General features: G+C 42.1%; 3 protein-coding genes across 4 annotated transcripts in view; 1 reads left to right on the forward strand and 2 right to left on the reverse strand.

The window, feature by feature from the left end:
- LOC126539470 (uncharacterized) overlaps nt 1–11,275 on the reverse strand; it is a 33,179-nt gene extending 21,904 nt beyond the window's left edge. Inside the window, exons 1-3 of the mRNA XM_050186325.2 lie at nt 11,199–11,275; nt 10,152–10,223; nt 4,530–4,685 (exon numbers count right to left, since the gene is read on the reverse strand). Of these exons, the coding sequence (XP_050042282.1) occupies nt 4,530–4,685; nt 10,152–10,188 (193 nt within the window). The 5' untranslated portion in view covers nt 10,189–10,223; nt 11,199–11,275. The remainder of the gene's footprint in view (nt 1–4,529; nt 4,686–10,151; nt 10,224–11,198) is intronic.
- A 1,690-nt stretch (nt 11,276–12,965) lies between these two features.
- On the reverse strand, nt 12,966–25,414 carry LOC126539471 (uncharacterized). Of its 2 annotated transcripts, XM_050186326.3 has the most exons (7): nt 24,926–25,412; nt 24,791–24,857; nt 24,122–24,290; nt 22,849–22,940; nt 21,333–21,521; nt 19,354–19,599; nt 12,966–16,799 (listed from the first exon to the last, which is right to left on the reverse strand). In XM_050186326.3, the coding sequence occupies exons 1-7, from the start codon at nt 25,099–25,101 to the stop codon at nt 16,662–16,664; spliced, it is 1,077 nt and encodes a 358-aa protein (XP_050042283.1). In that variant the 5' UTR covers nt 25,102–25,412; the 3' UTR covers nt 12,966–16,661. The 2 variants fall into 2 exon arrangements, with proteins under 2 accessions (XP_050042283.1, XP_054931383.1); XM_055075408.2 differs by lacking the exon at nt 21,333–21,521 and having other exon boundaries at nt 24,926–25,414.
- A 279-nt stretch (nt 25,415–25,693) lies between these two features.
- On the forward strand, nt 25,694–27,097 carry LOC126539472 (CDAN1-interacting nuclease 1). Its single transcript, XM_050186327.2, has one exon. It carries the CDS (start codon nt 25,863–25,865, stop codon nt 26,706–26,708), a length of 846 nt encoding a protein of 281 aa, XP_050042284.1. The 5' UTR covers nt 25,694–25,862; the 3' UTR covers nt 26,709–27,097.
- Nucleotides 27,098–27,145: the final 48 nt, after the last annotated feature.

Consider the following 27,145-nt stretch of genomic DNA (forward strand, 5'->3'; position numbering starts at 1 on the left):
ATTGACCAATGACAAAAAAAAAACTTTTGTGCTTCGGAATCTGTATAGATTCCTTGTTCACAATGAGCTGATCATCACAAGATTAATTTATAATGAATGCTTGAGTATTATTAACAGGGTTCAAAAACACATATTGCCCAGATTGCCTTGTGTCCTGTTTAACATTGTTTGTTGTTCAATAACTATTGAGAAACAAGCACGTTTCTTTAGCTTTGAATAACCAGCAATGCAAGAGCCTGCATAACAACCAACTTTACTCTTTAAAAATGTATAGCAAGCCGAATAGATAAGATATCTACTTTTCCCAGTATGTATAAGTGAAAAGACAATGACCCTCCTTTTCAGAATGTACAAAAGTGAAAAGACCGACATCACATGTTTTCTACAGCAGATAAGAACAAAAGGACAAAGGTCCCTTTTTTTGCAACGCACAAGAGTTACAAGATAAAAAGCAGCTCTTGCCTGCAATGAGCAGCAAACTAATGGGAAAAGGATACCACATATATCATATAATATTGATGGCTGCAGCGTTAGAACATGTAGGTGTAATGCAGACTACAAACACTCTACCTAACGTTCAGAACTGCTAAACGGACTAAATTACAAAAAACAGATTGTCTGAAAAGAGGGCATTAAAGAACTTGCACAGTTGTCTTTAACAAAAAGTTTCCTTTTGGCCAGGCATTCAATTACTGCTGCACTGTTTACTACTTTTTCAAGACACAGTATGGCCTTTCTTCCTTTAACTTGGACTAAAGCATTATGTGTGCTAATTGAAGCATTTCCTGAAGAGTAACCCCACATTGAACACAACTGTGTGTCAGCAAAAGACAACAGAAAACAACCCCTTTTATTCATCATCACCATCGTCATCACCATCATCATAAGCCTATTCATGTCCACTGCAGGATGAAGGCCTCTCCCTGCAATCTCCAATTACCCCTGTCCTGCACTGACGGATTCCAACTAGCACCTACAAATTTCCTAATTTCGTCGCACCATCCAGTCTTCTGCTGTCCTCTACTGCGCTTCCCTTCTCTTGGTACCCATTCTGTCACCCTAATGGTCCAACAGTTATCTAGTCTGTGCATTACATAATCTGCCCAGTGCCATTTTTTCCTCTTAATGTCTATTAGAATATTGTCTATACTCGTTTGCTCTCTGATCCAAACCGCTCCCTTTCTGTCTCTTAAAGTTATGCCTAGCATTCTTCGTTCCATCACTCTTTGCGTGGTCCTTAACTTGTTCTCAAGCTTCTTTGTCAGCCTCCAAGTCGCTGCGCCGTATGTCAGCACTGGTAAAATGCACTGATTGTATACTTTCCTTTTCAATGATAACAGTAAGCTCCCAGTCAGGAGCTCACAATGTCTGCCGTATGCGATCCAACCCATTTGTATTCTTCCACCCCTTTTATTGCAGCCTGACAAATATATATACGCACCATGTATGTCACACATACACTGGGCATCATCGGAGTGCACATGACATGAAAAGACACCTATTACAGTAACACGTGGTACGATAACGCCACACTAATCTTGCCTGCTGTAGTGCTTACTATAGTGCAGGAGTCAAATACGAGAGAGACAGTTGGAGCACAAGAACAGGAAGATGTAAGTTGCACAGAGGCAAAATAGTGTAGTTAATTTTCGCTTGCAGAAAACCAGAGCTCTTTTGTGTCACCCCCACTGTTCATTATTTATGAACGTAACCCGGCACATTTGTTGGCACAAAGCAATGCTCCAAAAACAGTTTTCTTTTACATTACATCTGAAAAAGTGAAAATTTTTCCCAATAAGGTTGAACAGCATAGTACAAGAGGACCTTAACAAAGTGCCATTTTGGACTAGTTCATACTTAATTTCTTATGCTCTAGTACAACACATACACACATAGAAAAAACAAAACACTGGACATGGATGATGCAATACACTATGATTATGTAAGACAGAGATTCAAGTGCTTGTATATTTTGTATATAGTGTGCATCTTGCGTTTATTCCTTATGCACTTAAAGGATAAAATGTATGAGGGCACGGGCAGAGATGAAGTGATTAACTAATCAGGTCTCCACAGCTCCATGAAAGGCACAACTGCCTTAGTGCTCTGCCCCACAACGTCCGTAATGCAGAGGTTTTGGGTTCAGATACCACCGGTGGCAAGTTGTCCTTTTGTTCACTTTCATTTAGCTTATAATTTCTACACGTCAATTATAAACTACAAATAACTTTCCCCATCTTTCCTTGACTTCATTATCTGTTGGCTTTGTAAGGTTATGATTATCAAATCTGTGTTGCGTGTTCACAGTAATGCGCAAACAGATTGCCATGAAGCCACATCAGAAGGCGAAATTCACATGAAAGCTGCACTACTGTTTGTTACTAAATTTCATGAAATTTTGGTATAGGTCATACCCACAAGAATTTGGAACCTGCCATCCAACAAACACAAACACACACACACACACACACACACACACACACACACACACACACACACACACACACACACACATATATATATATATATATATATATATATATATATATATATATATATATATATATATTGCATGTATGTTTGCATGCACAAGTTGTTTCGTTGAATCACATTACAGTCAAGTTTGGATAACTCAAACTTATCATTGCTCAAACAATAACCTGTTATAATTAGGTGTTTTAAATAACTCTTTCCCGACAGCTGATGAGTATAGTTGTCACTGCAGTTTGCACCAATACAGTTGAACTTTATTATAACAAAGTCGTATCTAAAACAAAAATACTTTCGTTATGCATGTTTGCATGCACAAGTTCTTACGTTGAATCACATTACAGTCAAGTTTGGATAACTCAAACTTATCATTGCTCAAACAATAACCTGTTATAATGAGGTGTTTTAAAGGGAAGCTGAAGAGTCTGTCGAATTCAATAAGACGCTCATATACGGATGCGGGAACCTTATAAACCATGTAGGTAAAATTTGGGGGGTTTTTTTTTCAATTAGGAGCGACGTAATCGTCGGTTGAAATTGCGCTGTAGCTCCGCCCCCCTTTGAGTGAGCGAGCGGAGCGGCGACCGGTAAGCGCGGTGTTGTGACGTCAACTCTGCTTCGTTCCTTCGCAGCGTCCGCGACCGTGCCTGACCGCGCTTGTTTCTGCATGCGTGCCATCGTAATCTGCTTCGATCGACCCTGCATTCCTTTGTTGGTGCGTCTGCGTGTATGTAGAGTGGTAGTCAACGTGCGTGGTAGTCAACGTGAGTGGTAGTCAACGTGAGTGGGAGTCAACAGATGAAGGTCACTACACGTACTGCATGAACCGGGAAGCTTTTCACGCGTTTAAACCGTCTTTGTAGTTTGCCGACAGCTTTGGATAGCGCACAAATGCCGACGATCGCATCCCCGCTTACGTTCCACGAGGAGGCATGCAGGAACACAACACTACAGTTGTTTGACCGGAAACTAGCTCATTTGATCGGCGAAAGATCAGCGAGATCCCTAGATCGCTTTGCAAAAAACATACTCACCAAAGAGCATTTCCAACACGAGGAGATCCCAAGACTTCGCTTTCGTTCGCGTCGAAAGCACTGCTCGCACCAGCATCGTTTGCTTCTTCGAGAGGCTGGATCTTCGCAATCGGCTCGTACATGTAGGGAGTAACGCCGAACTCCTCAGAAAAACGCAGTCTCTCTAAATTTTCCATTACCGTCTCAGAAAAACAGCACCAAACTACCTGGCACCGCGCTTCATGTGTATCGGCAGCGGTCGGCAGCGGCAGAGTTGACGTCATAAGGCGCACTGACCAATCACAGGCGGAAACGAGATGCGCGAGCTGGGCGTGTCCGCTGCTGCACTTTCCGTCGAAATAAAATATATTTGCGCTTTCTTTCGCTGAATTTCGATAGGATATTCGAATTCGGAGGGTTGAAAACCATTATGTACAGATGTTCACTCATTTTTTCTGGAAAACCTTTCAGCTTCCCTTTAAATAACTCTTTCCCGACAGCTGATGAGTGTAGTTGTCACAGGAGTTTGCACCAATACAGTTGAACCTTATTATAACAAAGTCGTATCTAAAACAAAAATACTTTCGTTATATACAGTATTCATTATGAGCATATATTCATTACATGAAGATATCAATGAGGAACATTTGCCTAGCTTTGCTATATCCGATAATTATTTATAACGAGGTTAGACTGCACAGCTGATGACGAGGGTAGTCATCGTAAGAAAACATGCCTTGCAGTCTGAACTAATGACTAGTGTATCCACCAGCTAACTTCTAGTTGCACTGTTCACCCCTAGATGGCGAGACTTGTTAACGTTAGTGGCAGTGTACATAGCTTTTATTAGTGTTATTGACTGCTTGAGCGCTTGAACTGGAAACATGGCTGCCTGCACACCACATTTCTGGGAAGTTGTTAGTGGAAAATTTGATGTAATTTTTGTCATTTCCTGCAGTACAGAAAGGGCTAATGCCAACTGGCTGCATGACCTTTCACATCGCTTAAAGTATAATTAAAACTCACGTGGAGCAAGTCCAAGTTGTGGTGGCCGTGGCATGTTGAAGCCGGGAGCATAGCTGTGCTTGATGGTGCCAGAAGCACTGAGTCGGGGCTTGGCGAAGCTGGAGCCCCGGCTTTGCTCAAACAGGTTCGAACATTCCATCATTTTCTTCTCGAGCGCTGAAATGGATAAGCAAGGTGTATATAAGCGCAGTGTAGCTTAAACAAAAGCAATAAAAAAGAATAAACTTTAAATGCACTACTGCCCAACACTGCTCCCAAGGAGCCCAATGTCACAACAGGCTGGCAAGTTAATTTACTCTGCAATTCTGCACAAAGGCACAGCAATACCTGGAAATATCTCCTTCAGAAGCCAATTAATTTTGACTAGTGAAAGTATTGTTTAACCGTGTTACTTTCACCTTCAGAATCATCAAAAGCATACAGTTGCGCAATGAATGAATTATGAAAATTTTTCAAGTTCTATCAAGCTTACAGAATGAGGACTCCATATGAAAACTCTCCGCAGCAACCTCATATAAGAACACCAACTATTTCAGGTCGAGCATAATTTGAAAGCACCCATCCAGCTACTACGTGAACAATACGGCTGATGTGAAGCAGTGTGAAAAAAAATGGAAGAAGTGGACCCGCTACATAATTACATACTAATACAGAGAGAAAAGGCCCACTTGTCTACCTTCCAACTAGTTATACTAAAAGAATTTACACACATTATCCAAATTTCAAGCACATGTCCAATTAAAAGCATTTCGAGATTTATGAAATACATTTTACATTGGTCCTTCTGTACAAGAGCACCAGTTGCCTAACTATGACACTGACTCTCGCCATCTGTGGGGAAGCTGAACATCAGGAGGTGCGAGAGTCATGTGGGGAACACGAATGTCAGGGGGATGTGAGAGAGCCAAGTGTCCCAACAGCTACCATTTTCAGAGCTAATTGGCAGTTTGTATTTGCTGAAAGAATGCAGAGGCAGTTTCAAAAAAGCAGTCTACTGGTCTTTCTAGATTTAATATTTCTCCCTTGTGGCCCTCTAATAGCTCTTTGAGGTGCTGTCTGCACAAATGTGCCCATTAAGAAATTGCACCAAAAGCAAATGCACCAATGAAAATTATATCCCATTTTGTGTGTTTGCACCACAGCATGCCGTGTTCTTTGTTATTTTAAGGCCCCACATGATCAAACTTCTTGAATTGCGCACCTAAACCATGGGGTCTATGAACCCACACATTATACTGTGTATTTATGTATTTGAGTTCTTGTTGGGCAGGAAAGGTTCGCAAATGGAAGATAAGATTCTAATGGAAGATTGTTTTATCTGTCGGGTGATGTGAATATAGATATGAAATGTGTATCGGAGCAAGGAAAGTAACTTGTGGCCTTAATCGATGCCTATGGGTTTTGCAACGTTATCGAAGCCCCGACGCGCATAACGTGCTCCACGGCAATGTGTATTGACGTTAGCATCACAAATGCAGGTAAATCTAACATAGATGCAGGGACCGTCGCCTGTGACATCAGTGATCACCTCACAATCTTCGCTTTTGTTAACAACGCTAGACCAGATAGCGCTCGTAGACCGCATGATTTCAAGTATCGCCGCATTGATCTGAACACCTTGAGCAACTCTCGGAACGCGATTTCTGCCACTGACTGGGAATACGTCCTATCAATAAATGACCCTGACACAGCTTACGATGCTTTTCTATCCAAACTGAAAGCTATTTACAACACTTCTTTTCCTCTGAGGCACGCAAGAAAATGCAAAAATAGAATACCATGGATAACGGCAGAAGTAATTCGTCAAATTAAAAGACAAGTTATTTACGCAGTTCACTAAATCTCGAGACCCTGCAAAATTAGACGCATATAAAAATACCGTAACCAGTTAAACCGAAAACTGAAGAGGGCGAAATTGGAATACTTCAGCAATCTTTTCGACCCCGCTTCGAGAAACAGTGCCCGAGACCAATGGGACCAACTAAATCACTTGCTTAACTTCCGGTCACGCCGTCCGATTGCTTCCATTGAAAAAGAAGGCGAAGTTCTGTGCGGAAAGGAACTTTCCAACCAGTTTAATAGGTTTTTCATTAATATTACAAAATCGCTGTGTGTCGCACCAGATGTCCCTGTCGGTTATGCCTGTGTGACACCAAGTGTTCACGAAACCTTATTTATGTTTCCAACTACTGAATCAGAAATAATATTAGTGTTTTCCAACCTCCGGTCGAGTAAATCCAAGAATAAAGATGGTTTTCAAAACCAACCATTTAAATTTGTAATAGTCTTATTAGCCCCGACACTAGTATATACTTACAACATTTGTTTAAGTACCAGCGTCTTCCCAAAACAAATGCAAATCGCAAAGGTTGTTGCCATACATAAAAGTGGTTCTGTTTTTGACTTTTCCAATTAAAGACCAATATCGATTCTTCCAGTACTGTCTAAAGCATTAGAAAAAATTATTCATTGCTGGTTGACTAACTTTCTAAGTAAGCATTCTGTTGTTTCTGACTACCAGCTTGGATTTAGAAAACAGAGATCGACTGAGATGGCATTGACTAAACAAAAAGAAATTATAATTTCCGCCTTTGAAGAAAAGCTTCTTGCTCTCGGGATATATATAGACTTATCGAAAGCATTTGATCTAATTGACCACTTTCTATTACCTCAGAAACTCAGTCACTATGGCATTAGGAGCATCAGTCTTGCTGTAATACAGTCTTACCTAAAGTACCGTAAACAAATGGTGTGTTTAAATGAAACCTCATCAGATGTTGAGCCAATCTTATCTGGTGTACCACAGGGAAGCATTTTAGGGCCTTTGTTGTTTTTAGTGTATATAAATGACATTTTTCATACCCCCTTTCCGGTTCATCTCGTAGCTTACGCTGATGATATTACATTCTCTTAGGTTGCTTTCTGCACAAACCTTCATGGAATTGATAAATCCTTTCATGCTTTCTACCAAATAGCTCACCTGTGTAACTGTTTGACAATGCATTGTAGGGGACTTGAAGGAATTCTATTTATCTGTAGTTTTGTCTATGTTGTCGTTAGAATTGTGTAATGGGAATTGGCAAAAAAATTGTGTAATTGCGCTAATTGTGTAAAATCATGACAATGTAATAGATTACGTGTAAAATTACAATTATGCAATATATTACGGGTATTGTGATTTTGAATTCTGTTTCTGTGTATACTTTGCAAACTGTCGCATTGCCTTTGTTTTTCACTACACTGCTGCTCTGTGGGGTGTGGGGGGTCCTCAAGCTGCATTCGGCAGCTTTTTCCCTTCTGTCCTCTCTCATTTCTGTACATTGTCTTGAGAGAAATAAAATCTATCTATCTAAACGTTGCAACATCGCGTTCTTGTTCATTTTAAATTGCAGTGTATTAATTACCTTTCATTAATAAATGTTTGAGTGGTCTTGGCTAGACGGTCACTAAAAGCCATGATGTGATATGAAAATTTGCAGGCATTTCAAGCTGCCTAACTATTGTAAGACATTGCTACTCCAAAGGTGCATACTACTGATCTATACTTTTCCGTAGCGTCTAACTGCACAATGCTATAGAAACTGCTTTGTTTGCCATATATGATTAAACATTGGCTGCAGCATAAATGGATGAAAGCCCTACCAATGAGCAATGGTTGAACAAGGCTTCCAACTGCCAAAGGAAGCAGCCAACTGATCACGAGTATTTGTGCCAGTGGGTGGATTCAATACCAGAGTTCATGCTAGTTAATTGCTCATTGTTCAACTTTCTTCCAGGTAAGGGCAAATGAAAACATCAAGATTACAGACCTGTACTGTACTGTGCCTGTACTGAGTGATTAGCCTGTACTGTGTAAATATTACTCAGGTGCAAGAAGCATCTAGGTAATCAAGATTGCTAGTTACTCATTTGGTATATGTATTACCTTTTAACATGAAAGGCAAATTAAGACGCAGGGACAATGCACACACGACATGTTTCATGTTAAAAATCAGAAGACGCTATACCAATAGCACCCCCTTCCAACTGGCCTTTTTCACAGCCTAACATAACAGACTTGACTGACGTTACCTATCTCAAGGACACATTAAAGGCAAATGTCAAGTAAAGTTTAAGAACCGATAGAATGGTTCTCCAAATTGTCCAAAGCATCACTTTTAGTGAGACTAGCGATTTTTATGCAAATGTGTAAATCATGCAAAATGGGAGGTCATAGAAGACACCACATTGAAAAAATGAAATCAGCTCCGAATAATGTCTTCTATGCCGTGTTGAAAACTGGTATTAGTAGTGAACCAAATAAAATAATTACACTGCCCCCAAATTTTCGAAAAATTCAGTTTGCCAAATAATACCGGGCTTCCCTTTAGAGAACAACCTTATTCGTCATCTCAGTCTGCACTATTTGCAACAGCAGCGCACGCTCTGTTCAGCAGCACCCAGCAAATACTGAATGGCCATCGACATCACTACCACTAATGGGTTTTACCATTTTTACTTGTTCGTAGTATATTTTCTGGCATGTTTAGTATGGCCACTCAGGCTGTGGCGACCAAATACAAAGGGTATGGCTACCATCACCATCCCCAGGAATTTTGAACTGTGCTGACATGTAGATGGCATACCATCCACAACTTTCTTACCCGATTTAATAGCGAAGAGACATTCTTTCTTCAACAGCAATTACCTCAGTACCTACGTTGGCTCTTGTGACAGAACAAATGCAGACAGATTTCCAAGACTGCAATGAATCACTCCAGGCAGACATAATAATTGTTTTCTGTGTCCATTTACACAGGCTTCTGTAAATGCCACTTCAATGCATTGTTCGAAAAATGTACTATGCCTCCAATTAATAAAAAAACATTATACTTCTGAAGTGTAAGCTTGAAGGATTACTTCTTTATTAGACTAGTCGCATGAAAACTAGTCATACAGGGGGAAAGTATCACTAATATTTATTCCCTTGTTACACGAAACAGACACTGCTCTACTCCTAGCTAGCACTCAGGACATTTCAGTACAAGCAGAAACAATAACGCAAACATGAAATGACCATTTTCTTTTAGTCATAGTTCTTGGATAGAGATGGGCAAGCAAAATATGAATTCAATATGCCTGTGAGGTGTCTTAAGGTCAATTACTGTGACATCACTAAAAGTTGAATATGTGCAGTGTACAGCTAGCTGGTCTACATTCTTCCAACGTTACCTTGGATGAAAGATTTCAATGCTATATTAACTGCTATCTTGGTGCACATCGCAACTGACAGGACACTGATGTCAAAACATAAGTACAGCTTGTTTTAAACATAACGAATAAATCCTGATAAGCAATGAATGTCAACTTATACACATACGTCAAATACCCTTGTTCTTTCCACGTACAAGAATATCAGAAGTGCAAAGTAAGATGCACCTTTTGATGACGGTGTTAATCATGGTTCAAGAAATAGAAAAGAAATGGAGAAAATCATGCACTTAGCGCGCTACGCACAGCCCGCTTACTCACCATTCGTTCATTGGTGCCAATATTAAATGCTATTAAAAAGCAAGTCTTCAAACACCACATACATAGCACTTACTAGGTTAAAGAATTAACTCATATTAGTGGTATAGTTACCGCTTAAGGGTTGCTTGTTTCCTTGCTTGCTTGCCATTTCGCCCCGGTTAGTGTTCTGGCCACCGCAGCCGCCTGCGTAAACGACAACGTTCGCGTACGGGGCGTACAGAAAAAAAAAAAAAAAACAGCACTATAAAATGCGAGAGTTGTGCACGGTTAAGAAAACTGTTCTGTTGGTGCCTGTCACACGGATGTAACGAAACGTCAATTTGAGCGAGCGTTAAAAACCGACACGAGAACACCTGGTCGTCAGCCTCGACAGCACGCCTACGTAGGTGTGCGCGATTTGACCCGACTGCGCAGTCAGAGTTACGTGTTTGCCAGGCCGAACTCATTGTCGGAACGCGAGAAAAACATTAAGAGGGCACCAACCGATAATCAAAAGAGAGAAAACCCGGTGACCAAGAGTGCTCTCGAGGTGTAGTCGGCGCGCTGATAAAAGAGCGGATCGACGGCACGTTGCTACCGCGCGCGACGCGCATGCTGCCGCGTACGATTGCGATTTCCGCTGTCGCGTCTCGACGCGAATTTTTGTTGCCGTTGTTGCCGCGTCCACAGCGGCGATGTGCAATTTGACGAGTCCAGAAGCAACGACAGAAAGCGCAGCGCACCTGTACCGTGCGAGCACGGCAGTGCATCGCAGCACGACGCGGCGGTGAAGGTCGCGCTATCGCGAATCTGACAGCGCTGGAGCGAGACCAATGCGTTTCCTCTGCTTCGAGGCGACGCGGCTCCGAAAGTAGGCGCGAACGCGATCGAAAGCGAGGAACTTCCGCTTAATCACGGTGCTACGAGCGCTGGTACGGTACACCAGCCATATGTCTCTTATTGCATTTCGTTTTCGTCCGCCAAGGAAGCGATAAGGCTTCACAACACCTCGCACCTCGAGTGGCCGCGTACAGGTTCTTACCTAACGCGACCTTAGCGTTAAAGCGCAAAGGGATTTTACTCACATAAACCGCTAAAGCTATCACTCGACGACACGACGCCTGGCCGAACCGTTGGCTTTTAATTAAATGTTGGAAATATCACGAAAGCATTACTCACCTCTTCGCGGCGTCTGCTTGCTTCGCTTACCTGCTGCGCTCGATCACCTGGCGGATTTTCACCGTACTAGAAATATTTCATGGTTGCCGCGGCTTGCCGCGATTTGCAGCTGTCTTTCGACAATACTGCCCATACAGTTTCTCACTACATTATATAGTGAGAAACTCTATGATACTGCCGGTATAAATTATACTTAGCAAACACCACACTAAATATCAGAAAAACTATATAAATTCGACAAGAAAGACAACAAAGCTGAAACTGCGCCAGTGAATAATAAAGAATGCGCCAAAGTGCTTAATTTCAAAAAATGAATAAACACAGTGCGCCAGAAAGCACGTTGCTTAGTTTATAGCGATAAACTCTGTGCTTATGGCTAAATGAACTGCACATGCAGAATACATTTGCAGTTATCACCTTGATATCTTATTTCTGAGACATTGATTTTATTTACAGCCCTTTCCTACATAAACCATTCGTCTGCGAAGAGTACCAATAGAATGTCCTTTACTAAAGAGAACTTCATATGTCGGGTAAACAATTTTGTCATCCAGCCAGACATGTCTATTATGATGCTGCTGCCAATTCACACACAGAAAACAATTTCGTCATTTGAAAATCTTCAAATGAACAAACTGCTTCCCAGTAAACATAAAAGCAATTTTCCGGTGGACTGTATCCATGAAACACAGCAGAACGTACCTTGGTACAATCTCAGTTCATATAACCTCACGGCTTATATACTTGCAAAGCATAGCACATTAAAAATATCTAATTTGGATAAATTTTTCAGGATTGTATCTTTTGTTGTCTTGCTTCCTGCTGAATGTATAAACAAAGTTCTACCGAGAGAGAAAATAAGAAAGAAAAAAAAAAGGGGGGGGGGGGGGGTCCTGGTAAGGGGTACAAAGGAATTTCAAGTAATTACAGTTAAAATATTTGGAAAGTATGAACGCTCCTTTGCTTGTGCAATTATGTTACATTTGGAGCTTAATAATTTTAACAAATGGGGAAGCATTTTGCAGGTGTAGTCAAGTGCAGAACAGAGGAAGTGAAAACTATAGACTGCGCTCACTGTGGAAAAAAAAAATTATATCCAAGAAGCATCGGTTAGTAAATTTACACAAACCAGCACCAGCATATTCAAGTAACACCTCAGACTACTACGGAATGTGGTGAAAAGAAAATAAGCTGCATTTGTAACATTCAATGCTAACTTGAAAAGCCACAGCCTGGCACAAAAATAAAGAAAGCAAGCAACAAAAGGATTTACTTGAAAACGTAATCTGCTAGTTTAGTTATTCTACATGCTCTGTGATTTCTTTCACTTCGTATGTATGTGAATAGTCACTATGTCATGCTACTCTAATTATGCTAATTTTCATTTCTTGTTTCTCTACATTTTCCTGTACCCACTTCTGTGAAGTCTCACAGTGAGACAGCAGCAATAATAAACAGATAAAATACAGACAAACCTCAATACAACGAACCAAAGGCATTGAATGAACACAGATATAATTATGTAAATCAATAGTTTTAGTAACAGTATGTAACATATGCTTATAATGAAATTAAATATTAAAAAGGTACTTTCGTGTACAATACGACTTCAATAAAACGAGGTTCGATTGTAAATGAAAAGTCTTTTCTAAAGGTGAATTCAGTGCCCCACAATGTGTGCAACTCTCTCGTCACTCTCCAATGCAGTTGAACCTTGATATAAAACGAATGTCAGGAAATATTGGATATAACAAACTGAATCATAAATTCGGTTGGCCAGGTTTTATTTGGACGAGTGTTTTACCGCTATAATGAAACTGAAAAATGCAAGATTCAAGACAATATTGGTGACTCTAAATATGCACTCTGGTAGTAAAAAGTCAAACACTTAGCAAGAGCAACTTGAAACAGCACATTCAGAATTCACATGTGCTCTTTGACCAGCACCTTGGCCGAGTCGCCGCAGGCAAGCCAATGTGCAGATTTCATATGATCACACAAATTGCATGGTTGTGTATTAATAATGGTGTAAAGTGTGTTTGCAATTTAGCAAGGTTCATGTGCCATGCATTGGTACAGCATGCCGCTACCAGGCCGTCAAGAGCTACAGAAAACCCTTAGCTGCCCCAACGGAAGCATCACACTCAAGTTTGTGTTTCATACATTCAATTGCATTTTTTTTTTCGTCAGTATAAGTGTGTATGCTTATAAAAAATATAAGATATAAGGGAGTGTTCGAACAACAAAAGCTGACACTGAGTAACATGTCTTCCAATCTTTTTATTTGCACAACAGCTCCTTTGTTAGCCTCCAACTCCTGGTCCCATAGATCAGTGTTGGCAAAAAGTAAATATACAATGACTATACACTTTCTTCTCAAGAATACTGCGCTTGGTAAAACTACATCGGAACTGCAACCACTTGAGTGTACCTTTTCAACGACCATAAGCTGTAGCCACGTTCACCAGCACTCATATCTGACACTTGCAATCTCGCACACTCACTCTGGTGTTCAGGCAAAAGTTCTATACTCGTGGAAAACCTTTTATGCAAAGTGCATGCAAGAGCACACAGGAAAAAAATCTCCCATTTGCATCCGCATTAGTTTAAGCTGGGGAAGAGTCAACATAAAGACCTTACAACAGGAAAAAAGTTGGCTCGCCATCCCGGCCCTGCAAAAGTGGATGTCCAGCGAAGCTATTTCTAAACTACCACTACAATTGCTGAGGGGGATAAGGCAATGCTTTATTGATGGTTCGGATTCTTGTTTTGAGCGTGTTCTTTATTGAAAGGCTGTACCGTGTTGTATGGGTGATTTTAATGAATGTATGCAATGTTTGCTTCATTAAGCTGAGCCCTTGTAGCCTCTGCCTTACATGGGTATGAGCCATTGCATTTTTTCTTGCTTATGGGTGGCAGGAGTACGAGCTATTGCTGATGATGATAGTTTTGAGCGAGTTCTTAATTTAAACATATGGTGCTCTGTGTTGCACGAGTGATTCCAATGAATGTATGCAATGTTTGCTTCATTTTGCAGAGTGCTTGTAGCCTCTGCATTACGAAGGGGGTAGGCCATTGCATTTGGTATGCTCAGGTGAGCCATTGCTGATAATTGCTGCTCAGTCGGAAATGAAAAATGCTGGCCACCGAGAGGCTAACAGCTTCGCTGTAAAACAAAACAGAATACACCACCAAGTGTTAATATGCCTTGATATCTTTGTTTTCCTTTTCTGCATTTGCACAACTGTGGAACTATTGCACAAGGAAGCTGCACTAGTATCTGTAACAAGAAATGAAACGTGCAATCGAACACTTCCAGCATAGTAGCTGAAGTAACGCATGTACAGAAGCTCCACCCCTAAGGTTTTCCTTTAATTACCACAGAAATTCGTCTGCAAGCATCATTGCAAAAGATACACAGCGTTCCTGTAAAGAGACCCATTGCGCCGGCTCAGTACTTACGCATTTTTGCGCCATGACAAGACCACTGGTTCACCCGCCGTGGTGGCTAAGCAGCTATGGTGTTGCGTTGCTAAGTACTAGGTCACGAAATCAAATCTTGGCCGTGGCAGCCACGTGTCGATGGGAGTGAAATGCAAAAATGCCTGTGTTCCGTGCAGTGGGAGCACACTAAAGGTCCCCAGGTGGTCAAAATTAATCTGGAGTCCCTCACTACAGCATGTCTCATCAGATTGTAGTTTTGGCACATAAAAAATAACAATTTTTAATTTAATTTTAAGGCCACTGGTTCTAATCCTTGAAATGATTCCTGGAATCCGAGGGGAAAAAAATGCTCATGCGGTTAAATTTGAGAGCTTGGTAAAAAAAACCAGGGCCTAAACAATAACCTGGAACACTCAAACACGACGCTTCTTTTGGTCCAGTGCAACCTTAGGGTGTTAAATGCCAAATGTCCTTTTACAGGCGAAGCTGTTCCACAATGATTTCCCATGGCAATGGTGATATTGGCCAGTGGCATGGTCAGTATAGGACATCAGCCAGAGAACAGCCACTAACTCGGCCTACATCGGAGCACCTACTGGCCATATGACCAGGGCATTAGAATGTGAAGTTGGGGGGTGGGGAGGAATTTTGTAAATGTCCAGCTAGTGGACATGTACATTTCAGCTGCTGCTGAAGTGCAGATTGGCTGGGCTGGAGTACCAGCGAGAGAGAAACGGGCACTCCAAACCAGCTTGCTTCTCACTGGTTCAGCTGCAGCCAATTAGTGGCAGCCGAAATGAACAGAAAATAGTGGGTCGTCACTGCGCATGTGCAGACCGCTAAATGGCCCATAGCGTATAGCATACGCACGCTATTTCTCAGATTTAGCGTTAGCATCTTTGCATTGTTTGTAAAGTTTGCGTGAAACATGGCGGCGGTCCCAGCTGCCCGCTTTGAATTGAATTTGGCGTTGCTTTTGTAAAATTCACTTCGTTCATAACAAATGACCGTGTAAACGGCTTTCGCTTAGTCTCAGGCTGCTTCAATGACAGAGTATTATGGATAACCTTGTGTTGTTTTCGAGATCGCTTCTCGTTTCGAACGAGTCGAAGCCTAACGAAAGAAACATTCGAGATGTCAGCGCCACCTATCGCTAGAGTTTGGAGATAGCCACAATGACGGCATACGGCCTCTGAGATCCGAAGATCTCACAGGGCAACTAAAACTGTAACAAACATGCGCTGCTTAGCATACACTGTAGTTGTGTACGCTATACTATAACTGTCTATTGTCTTCACATATTTAGCATGTGCCTGCATCAGCATTTCTTGCCCCACCTAGCAAAAGATCATTGCTCCTCGCTGGATGCCATGAGCATGAAAGATGCTCTACTATTCTGATGAATTGATGAAGCGCTGTCTTCCACCACAATTTGGGGCATGACCTCTTGTGAAATAGGCGAATAAGTGTATATGCATTATTATTGCAATGGGGCTTCACTATACAGAGATGATGAGAAACACACAGTGTAATGAAGATCTAATATTGTTTTCCCTTTATGAACTTAAAAGATAATAAAGTGCACAACTAACTATCATTGGTCATGTTTGTAGAATAAAAAGGGAGCACAAGTAATATATAAGAACAGCAAAACATACAACAAGCACATGATGCCAGACTGCCATGACACCCTGGTTTCAAGTCATCCCCATTTTTTTCACTGATTTCACTTAACTTATAAATCAATCCCCAACAACTCCTTACTAAACAAGTGCCTTTTTTACACCGGGAAACAGTAGACAGCAGTTATTTGGTTTCACCCTCACATAACATGCCATTCATACTGATGATTATAATGCCATGTCATATAATGATTGCCAAGATACAAAAGGTGTATCGTGCATCTCGTATCTTGAAAACTGCACATGAGTGCTGAACAGCAAGTGAAACAGCGATATCTGACAAACGAGAGATAAACATGGAGAATGAAAGCAACATGGCACTTCATAATACATTGTCCTAGACACTCTCTTCTTGCGAGCTGTTTTTAGCGTCCCAGAACTTCTTCAGCTTGTGCGGTGGAGGTTCACGATCCCCTCCAGTGGCTAACATCTGCTTGCTGACTTTGGCTATTGTCGTGAAGCTGCAGCCTGTAACCTGCAGTTGGGGAGCATAAGTTGAAGTAAATCAGCAGCTATCTGTGCTACAATACAGCAGCCCTTGCACCAACTATGCTAGTACATGGTGCATGGCCACTGTAAAAGCAAGCTGTAAATGTGATCAATTAGATTTAATCAACATAATTATCAAGTCATACTCAGTGTGGATTTACTGCACGGAGTAAGACATATAGGAGGTGAAACTCCCATCAGCGCGAGCGGGCGCGGGCGATCAGATAAAGTCACAATCGTTGCATGCGCCGACGCTACCGTATACAGTGGCGGCACCATGCGGCGCGTCGTAGAAGCCGCAGCGGAAAAAAAAAAAAAAGCAGCGCCCGGCAGGCGGCTCGGCGGTTCCGGCAGCTCCGGCCACTCCGTGGTAGAAGTCAGGCGCGCGCGGCCGAACGGGAGCAACACGCTCAACCGGTTGCCCTGGCAACCAAAACGGCGGTAATTTCTTCCCATGCCGCCAGGTGCCGCCAGCATGAAAACGTATCCGCGGGCTTGTGACCTTTACTGGTCGCCGCAAACAGCGGAGTTTCCACTCCTAAATATTTCTTGCTCCGTGATTTACTGGCACTGACAGATGAAGATTCACACAGGATAAACAAATTCAAATAGTTTCTTACACAAAGATACCCAACACTAACCAACTCTAACCACTGAACAAATAAACAGCATGAAAAAATGCGAACAGTATGGGTGCAGATCTTCTACTGTTTATTTGCATGGTGGTTCTTGTCAGTAAAGACATTTTGCCAACTAGCCCAACAATATGTTGCAGAAACGTGTGGATGTTTCATGGACCATTCTACACATCTTTAAACACATTTCTATGTGCCTAAATGCTTTTTTGCTTATGCATCCATTACGAGCATCAGCAAATCATGAGGGGCTATGGTTATAACCAACTGACAAATATAATGGGAGCTCTTAAAATGGCCATTACATACAGTTGTTAACATGCTCTTAAAAAATGATTTTCATTCGCAACCGAAGCCATTTTATCAGTCTACTTGTCTTCTTTCTTTTTCTACCTGGGGACCAATCATGCAGAGTCGAACCACAATATAATGAATATAGATATAAGAAATTACCAGAGATAATGAGGTAAACCTAAGTTTTGGTTGGCCATGCTTTATTTCAATGACTTCTGCTCCATGATAGAGTGCATAAGTACGACTGAACGAGGACGTAAAAAGAAACGGATACACATAGACAGCGCTACTTTCAACTATAGATTTTATTTTCGCACGCATCGATAAATACATACCGTACGAGTGGAAACAAATGTGACAGCAAAAAAGAACATTCAGTGGTGGATGTTGGTGAACCGTACACGTGTGCAAGGCATGGTGAAAACGTATACCGCAACGGTTACAAAGATAAACTGAGGAATCATATCTCCTTTTCAGATAGCGACACTGATGGCTTGCTCACGCACCTTTCCTCTAATTTTGCAATTTCATAGGCCTCCACAATCTCCCTTGTCATATCATTTATCATATTCATATTTATAACACTCTATCATTAATTCAAATCAACTAGCCCGCCAACGTATTTTAACTGTTCTGCTGCTACAAGGGCACTCAAAATGCAAAATTTAAGACAATGTCACTTAGAGAGAGAGAGAGAGAGAACAACTTTATTGAAAATGCCTGCAGAGTCGGTTAGGCTCCCTCCAAGCAGGGAGGACAAGCTTTTACCACGACGCGGCCACTATGAGGAGCAAAACGCACGAGACTGACGTAATGTCACTTATAGTGAAGTGAATATTTGTTCAATTGACATACTCAAAGACATACTCAAAGTATGTCTTCTGGTAGCAATAACGTCAAATACTCAGCAACTTGAAATAGCACATTCTAGACATGCGTGCAGATTTCAGCCAACGGCTGGACTTCGCTGACCCGCAGCTGGCAAGTCAACATGCCGGTCTAGTGCCACCAGACCAACCATATGGTTGCATATTAACGACAGTGCAAAGCACATTTGTAATCTGGTGCTGTTCACGTGCCAAGTGTTGGCATGGCAAGCAGCCAACAGGCCATCAAAATTGATTGAACAGCCTTTGCAACTCCATCGGAGGCATCACACAACTTGTATTTGGCATAGACCCGATCACAATTTGTTTCCCCGCTACATAATATCGGCATTACACTTATAATGAATTATGAATATCACGAAGATAGTTTCATGCCGGATACAACATTGCTATAAAGAGGTCCGATGGTACTTGAAATAAAGGCATGCAGTCATGTAACTGTTTCATAAACAAGACATCATTGGAGTAATCATGCATGCTGTGCCACAGAATCACTTCAGCATGCAACAATTTCACTTTTTCTGGTTCTTACATGTCGTGCTGTCCATTTCTGCCCTTACTTTAGCAATTTTATTTTCTGTCTTTGCCTGACATTGTTTCCATTATATCTTAAGCTGCTTCTGTAACTTTGTACTGTTATGCAGTCATCTCATTTTTCTTTTGATAATAATGCTAGCAGTATGGTGTCTACTAGGGAATTTTTAATCAATATCTATGAACCTACCCAGGAGATAAACTTGTAGCAGTTTGTCGAGTTTGGTCCACTGGGAGTCAGCATCTCGGCGAGGACGCGGCGATTCTCAGTCTGGCCCATTTGCGACCGCTCTCGCCACTGGCTGACCAGCGTTGCATATCGCTGAGCAAGTCCTGCGCATCTCTGCTGACAGCACTTTTCCTTGGCCAGTTCTTCTAGGCTCTTGAGCTTTCCAAGCACCGCTTTGCCCTTGGTCCGTTGAATTCGTCGGCCTTTCTGCAAAATTTTAAACACATTTAATAGGCAATGTCAACTAAGTTCCATCCATGCTGTTAAAGAGCTTTGGAGAGCCTCACCACACAAATCAGTTACCAGTGCTGAAGTAGTAAGTGAAACGATGAAAATGGTGCGGTAGTGGTCAGTATACAAATTAAGCCTGAAGTTGGACAAATCTTTTGTATGGTCACACGCTCGTAAAGTCGTCGATCGCGCTCACATGGCACGTCAAGTCGACCGATCTCGTTTATTAGCCTCGCGTTATGAAAGAGCTGTTCCATCGTGATGTTAAGTTCGCGCCTAGTGCTTGGGTGCTCCTTTGATCACCATGTCGTCGGGTTGGCCTCTCCCAGAAGCTTCTCTCTCGCTACACAGGGCCTTATTAAGTCTTATGTCAAGTTAATGATGCAAATTATGAGATTTCGCCGCTACAGTTTGATGCATCCTCAAGTCCAACGCCTGTTGACGTTTAGCTTGTCTCGCAACTGAAGCCGTACTTCGCCCGCAATTCTCTGCCTACCATGCGCTGAGACGGCGCTTCACCACCCGGGAGTCCCGATACGGAAGGATGAAAAAAGAGAGAGGAAGAAGATCGCAGGATGCTGGCTGCTGCGCGTTGTTGGTGGTCAGCGATCTTAACTACCCTGACTCATTTTGTATATATTTATATTGTAAATACACCCTTTCTATACTCCGAACGTCTCCGTAACAATATAAAGATTATTAGCCTTAGATTTTATTAATTTCTTATTATTTGTCACTTTGAATGGCCTATCCCTGCTAAAATGGCAAGGTGGTCCTAGCATTGGTTGCTATGAGTGAGCAATCCTAGCAGTCGAATTAAAGAGGTGAGAAGCAAGCTAATAATGTGCTTAGATGAGCCGATTTGTACGTCTTGCTGGCCAGCTAATGACAACAAATAAAAGGAGCAGAACTGGAATGAAATTAGTGTGATTTCTCAACATGATGTGCTGTAGTGAAAAAGAAAAGACACAAAATGAATGTAAAACACAAAGCGCTACATTTTTTCTTTGACTTACAACTAATGCTTATTGGAAAAGACGAACCCATATGTACTGTGAAAACAATGCGGTACAAGTGAGTTACATGTAATACACCAATTTCGTTCACCGTATATGCCACAATGGATGCAGTTTGAAGAGTCACAATGTCAGCATATTACATAGGGCGAAGGTGCCATAAACATCATGCCTCAATTTTCCTGAACTTTTGTCATACTGCTCAATTTTTGAAGAAAAATATCTTGAGCGCTTGAATAAAATGCTTCATGCAATCGCTCGAACTTGAACTGTTCCTTTAAGTGCCCTAAATTTAATTCAATACAATTCAGTGTTTCACTTGCATATGAACAGGTAGAATAACAGCTGCAGTTTCATCTTAAAAACACAGCAAACAGCGTCGACAAAGGGACAAGATGGATACAAACAGGTCAGATGCATTCACTTATTTCTCAAGAGAGATACATTCTCGTAACTCCCATGTCCCATTATCTGTGCTGTTTGACATGTTATAATGGGCACTTCAGCTTTTACCTGTTCAAATACAAGGGAAATGTAGAAGTACTTTCCTCAGGCAAGAAGGACACAAACAGGTAAGACACACTCTCTTGTATCTCCTTTGACCTGTTATTAGTGCTGTATGCTATAATGAATGAAAACCAAGTAGCAACGCTTTGAACTTTCTTGTTAAGAAATAACGAAATAAAGCCTTACACTTGGCTCTGTCTTGAGGTACCGGTGAAGAAAGTTGTTGGAATAGAAGAGCACCCTCTGTGTTGCTCGCTCACATAGCTTTACCTCACGTAACTGAGGGCGATGCTCATTCACAAACTGTTGGAAGGACTCGCTGTGCTTCTGACCATTGCCCATGCCCACTGCATGGCTTTTGCCAACGCGCTTGACCTGAGAATATGCAAGAACACACACTTTCAATTATCAGGTCCTACCAGAAGTGGCATAAATGAGCACACCACACAGTTGGTGTCTAAAGTGCACCCCCCAGAAATGGTTCACTCAGAGTAACAAAGACTGATCTTGAAGGCTACAATTTTGTGTACTGCAGGAGCTGGAAACACATCATGGTCACCATGTGTTGGGTATCACTTATTGAAGCAAACAGAGAAAGCAACCACTGTCTTTTGAGCACCCGATATCAGGAAAAAAACAAAAGAAAGAAAACTGAATTCAAGCACTGATTCAACAGCAAGTAACTTCACCTACAACAGGAATTTGCAGCTTGTGAAAGAATGAATATTATTCATGTTATACAACAAATAAACTGTTCAGAATCTACAAGCTACACCTGGAATACTAGGGATACTTTAGCAGAAGGCTGTTGGTTAATGATCACCACATGTGGTTCACTAACATAGTCTGAAGTCTCAGCGCGCAGGTATTTTTCCACTTAACCTCAACTGAAATGCAGCCTCCACATTGAAAACCATACTAACAATTTCATGTTATACAGCAGTAAACTACAGCAGAAGAGCCAACAGGTAGTGAAAGCAAGCAGGCATAGTTCAAGTGCTCATCCTTAGTCTACACTCCTTCTTGGCAGATACTGCTAGTGCAAGATAGTCAGCAGCCTCAATCATGAGAATGTCCACATGTGAGAATGGCTCGTACTCAGCGTGTCATCTCTCGGCCAACATGCAAAATCAGAGTGGATCGTTGGACTGAAATGAGAGTGCTTAAACAACTGAGTGATCAGCATGAAACACCATATTCTACAATGTTCTACTCAACACTCCAGTTAAACTCAAGAAAGTTGGCAGCAGTGCCACCCCTTGACTGAAAAATCGGGTCACCCGTGATTCAATGACACTCCATATCGATTACTGAGCAAAAATTTTGTAAACAGTTGCTCTCATTCGTTACTCAAATGCATTATAGCAAAGGTGTGTTACTTAAGCAATACCTCGATGTATGAATCCCGATGGAGCATTCTTCAAGTGCGGTGTCTCCTTCAAGTGTAAGGCAGCTAGCACTGTGCTCCAATCAATGAATTTCAGAGAGAGAGATTTAGGTTTAGGCTTGTCTGTGATTTTGGGGGTCAGGGTGGCATAGGGTGCACAAGTGTGGAAAAGGGTGCCAGAGTGCATCTTCATAATGGCAGGCTTTTGAATAAAAGAACTGTGCGAAGATCAAATCTGCCCGTGACGTTCAAGACTTCTAGTAACTGCAAAAAAGGAAAGAAAAAACAAACAAAAATGAGATGCTAAACACTCACTTCTTCCCAATTGTAGCACTTTTGTTGTGACAATTTCTTGGCTTCCTGCAGAAGCTGTAGAAGACTGCGAACTCTCTGGTCCGAGCCATCACCTGCACAGTAGTTAGCAATGTGGAAATCTTGGTCTGGGACAGTTAGTCATTAATTGCAAAAGCCACTGAGCGTACAACATGACGTGAGGACAGGAACACAAACCGCAGAATGTTCATCAATAAGCAATCAATGTCTAGTCAGATGAAACCATATTAAAGTGCAACCAATGCCCCATTATAACAAAGTATGCAACACCATATAAAAATTTAACTTCTACCTTATATCAAAAAGGTGCAAGTCTCAAGGTGCTTATTACATCATGTATGTTATGATGCTCATTGTTATCACTGCTGTATCAGTGACTACAACAGAATTTATGCTTGTACATCGTTATCTTTTCCTTTTAAGCCATTTCCTTCTCATTCAGTCAACATCACCACTTTTCTTGCAGTGCCTGTGTTCAATCAAAAATTGATCATTGTCTCACACTTCCTACTCACTGTCACAACTTAATCCTCATACTACATACCAGGTGTCTTGCAATCAGTAGTAAAATTACTAAATACACACTGGCACTGGCAAGCCCACAACTTAATTCATTCATCTCTGGATAGTGAGGCCCAAAATCCAGCCCAGGGTTTACAAGTGCTGCAGAATTTCTGCCTCATTACCCAAGATTAGTGTTTTGTGAGACTTCAAACAATCAGCGAAATCAATGAGTTTCTGCTAGAGCTTCGCTGAAATTAAGCTCATGCTGCTAAACATTTTATGCTTAATAAGTAGGGTGATTAACAAAAGCTATTTTAGGAGAAGGACTTGCAGCCAAAGAGACATACCTGTTGTTCTTACATAATTCTTGGACCCACTTTTTCTTACCTGTCTCGTGAAACTCATTTAGTGCCTTATCGCTGAACATTTGGTTACTGTGAACTTTCACTGTGAGGCACACGGTTGGCTGCGCTTAAAAGCAAGTGCTTTTTCTAGTTAACAGCTTGTAGTTGACACACATCCTGTGCTTTGAAATTGCCACACTTCATCCCTGTAACAATAAAATTCTCTAATTAAATGCTTCAAGAAAGCATGTAAATGCTTTGAGCCAAGGACGAAAAGTACAAGTTATGACACACATAGCACACACATTACTTTTGTTCTTGTCTCTGAGGACTGTTTACACACTTACAATGCTGAACTCACCCAACTAGCTGTGCTGACCAGCTTCAAGAAACACATAAATTCTCACCACTGAGATACTTCTGGATACACGCACAGGATCCCCGAGGTGGCTTGAACACCGGGCAAAAAAGACGCTCTGCATTAACGTCATCGAATTTTTTGGCAAGGTTCACTGCAAATAACTTCGCCTCATCCAAATATTTCTTCTTCTCTTCCTCAAATGTCTGGTTGTTTTGCTGCATGAGAAACACATAAAAACATGCTGATGTGAAGCTGCAGGAATTTGATCAGCAGATACACAGATTGAGCAGATGTTATGTCCTGTCTGTGTGCGTGGGTTTCATTCATTTTCATTTCCATTATTTCTTTTTTTCAATTAATAAGTACAAGTAACTTCCCTTATGCTGTCCTTGGGTGTCTTTGTTTGTTGGCTTATTATGATATGACTACATATATTGTATAGCTACAAGTTTTGTAAAATAACTATGTTTCCAAGTTTGCAGCCTTCTCACAGGGGAGTGGGACCATCTCTTAAATGCACACCAGTGTAAATGACATATAAACTCCTGATGTCTTATGTCACACAAAGTCCTCTAGAAAGTTACCTCACTCCTCTCTCTCTCTCTCTCTTCGCCGAATAAAAGTTCTCCACATTTCTTCGGCTATTTGTGCAGCCCCTAGGTGATGTGAAATAAGGCTTGCGATAACTTTTAAGAATAATGCGATAAGAACTCACTGCTTCCTTATGTCTAACGTCCAAGGATGACTGTTCGCATGCAGCACAAATAACTCTTGTCGAACCCCTGCAAAACAAAAGTATGTATTACCGGGGATGGAGCACGACGTATGAAAGTTTGGAAAAATAACTCGCCTCACAACAATACCACACTTGTTGCAACAGTTCGGCTCTTTGTTGGCTGGCTTTTTCTTTTTCCTTCTCGACGATAATTTAACATCGGGTGAAAAGGGTACTGTGGCTCTCACAGTCCTGCTTCTCGTTTTGAGAGGCTCTGCTGATACGGATGCTGACATAGGCACCGCAGCCATCACGCGCTGTTGCGCCTGTCAGGCTTTCTTGTGCGGTTTTAGAAGTAGCGCCAAATTGCTACGTAAGCAAGACTGACATCTTAACGTCGGCGAAGGCATCCACCCACAGAATATGTACTGATAAAAGTTGGCGCTTCGATACAAAAACAGAAACTATAACAGAAAGCAAGCAGAAAGCTGCAGAGCTCGCTCGCTCGCTCGCTCCTTCAGCCATTGGCTAGGCGACTTGGCCGCTTGGCTTGGCAGTTTCGAACTTGGCTGGTAAAACTGGCAGCCTGTATTTTTCTAATGCTTGTCCAGTCTAGAAATGCGGAAGAACCAGTCACCCTCCGAACCTCTGCGACGGCGCCCCAAGTTGTTCTTTATTCTATGGCGCCCCGTCCCAAATGCTGTTTACATATTGTTCTCATTACAGCATGGATACATTTTTTTTTTACCTTGTGACTTGCGACGAAAGAAAATTGACTGCCCTAAATTGTACCACAAACCCCACAAACATTATTGTTTTTTTAAAGAAAGTTGCCTTCTCTAACCGCTTTCTGGTATTGGCCTTATTGGACAGGCATTAAAAAACAGAGGGAAACAAGCAGAGCAGCAGTCTCGTATCGTATGTGATGACGTGCTTCGGGCGTTCATTCGTGTGTATGTGCTTGGGTTTGTTTGCAGATCGCTTGAGAGCGCGCTTTGTTCAAAACTTGTACTTGATGGCTGCTTAATGTGCCAATAATAAATTAAGGTAGTGCTTAAACTGTAGTGTTACAATGAAGCTTGCGACTTACGAAGCGATAATAGAAAAGCTGCATTCGCTCGATCGTCGCGATTGTCTGGGCGAGCTGCGATCATGTTTTCCCGATGTTAGCTTGGTCACTCTTCGTAGCATCATTTCGGCCGAAGTGCAGCGAAAGATCAAGCGAACATACCACACGCTCGTGTCACCCGAAGTTGCAAGTGAACATTACAAATATTACAGCACGTGCATTGCAGCATCCGAGAAGCCGGGCTTCCTCCTCCGCTACGCCGACCAGCAGAGTGTCACTCCGGCCCTCATGGCGCGCGTCATCATCGAGAAACACTACGAGAAGACGGCGGAACCTCCTTCGAGGCAAGATATCAGCCAAATGCTAAAAGACAGTGCCACCATCAAAGATGGTGCTTTGGCGACAGAAGTATTTATATGCGTAATTAACGACAAGATTTACGGGCCCTTGGCTGACGGCATGAAAAATGCCATCGGCTTGGAGTACGAAGTTCATCTCAAGACGGAGCTTGCCGACTTGGGGCTGGCTTTCGTGGACGAGAACGTGCTTAGAGAACGCGGCTATGACAAGACCCCGGACATCAAGCTCGAGTTACCCATTGTAGTCGATGGCATGGTCGTCACGTGGGTGGAAAGCAAGGCGCAGTTCGGCGACCCCGACGGTCACAGAATATATGTGCGCGACCAGTACCAAAGCTACTGGAACCGCTTCGGGCGCGGCCTAGTCATCTACTGGTTCGGCTTCGTCGACGAGATTGTCTCTACGCGTGACGAAGGATTCATCGTTAGAGACCACATGCCCAAGAACATTACACGCATGGAAGAAGTGTTAGGTGTTACTTTAAATTGACGTCTGCCTAAAACGTCATACTGTGCCTTACCAAACGTTCCGTACGCTACCCATCGCTGCTGCTCCGCGATTCTGCAGCAGAGCACGAGGTCGTGGGATTGAGTCCCACCTGCAACAGCTGCATTTCGATAGACGATATAATGCAAGTACGTTCAGTACTTAATGACTCGGGCGCGCGTTCAAAAACCTAGAGTGTCCACAATTTCTGCCCTCCACTACGGTTTCACTCAGCCTACAGCTCAGCCTTAGTATCTCGACACCCAACATCTCCAGACAGTGCACGTAAAGTGGAAGTAGCTCTTCTGCATTTTACTAATGGGAACTGAAGCAATTGGTGCAGCTACGCTCACATAAATTGCTAACAAATAAAGGTTTCTCTTGTTTCCTTACTCGGTGCACTAATCAGCACTGCAGTGGGCTATAGTTGTACTAACTAC

Source organism: Dermacentor andersoni, chromosome 11 (genome assembly GCF_023375885.2).
Source record: "Dermacentor andersoni chromosome 11, qqDerAnde1_hic_scaffold, whole genome shotgun sequence".
NCBI lineage: Eukaryota > Metazoa > Arthropoda > Arachnida > Ixodida > Ixodidae > Dermacentor > Dermacentor andersoni.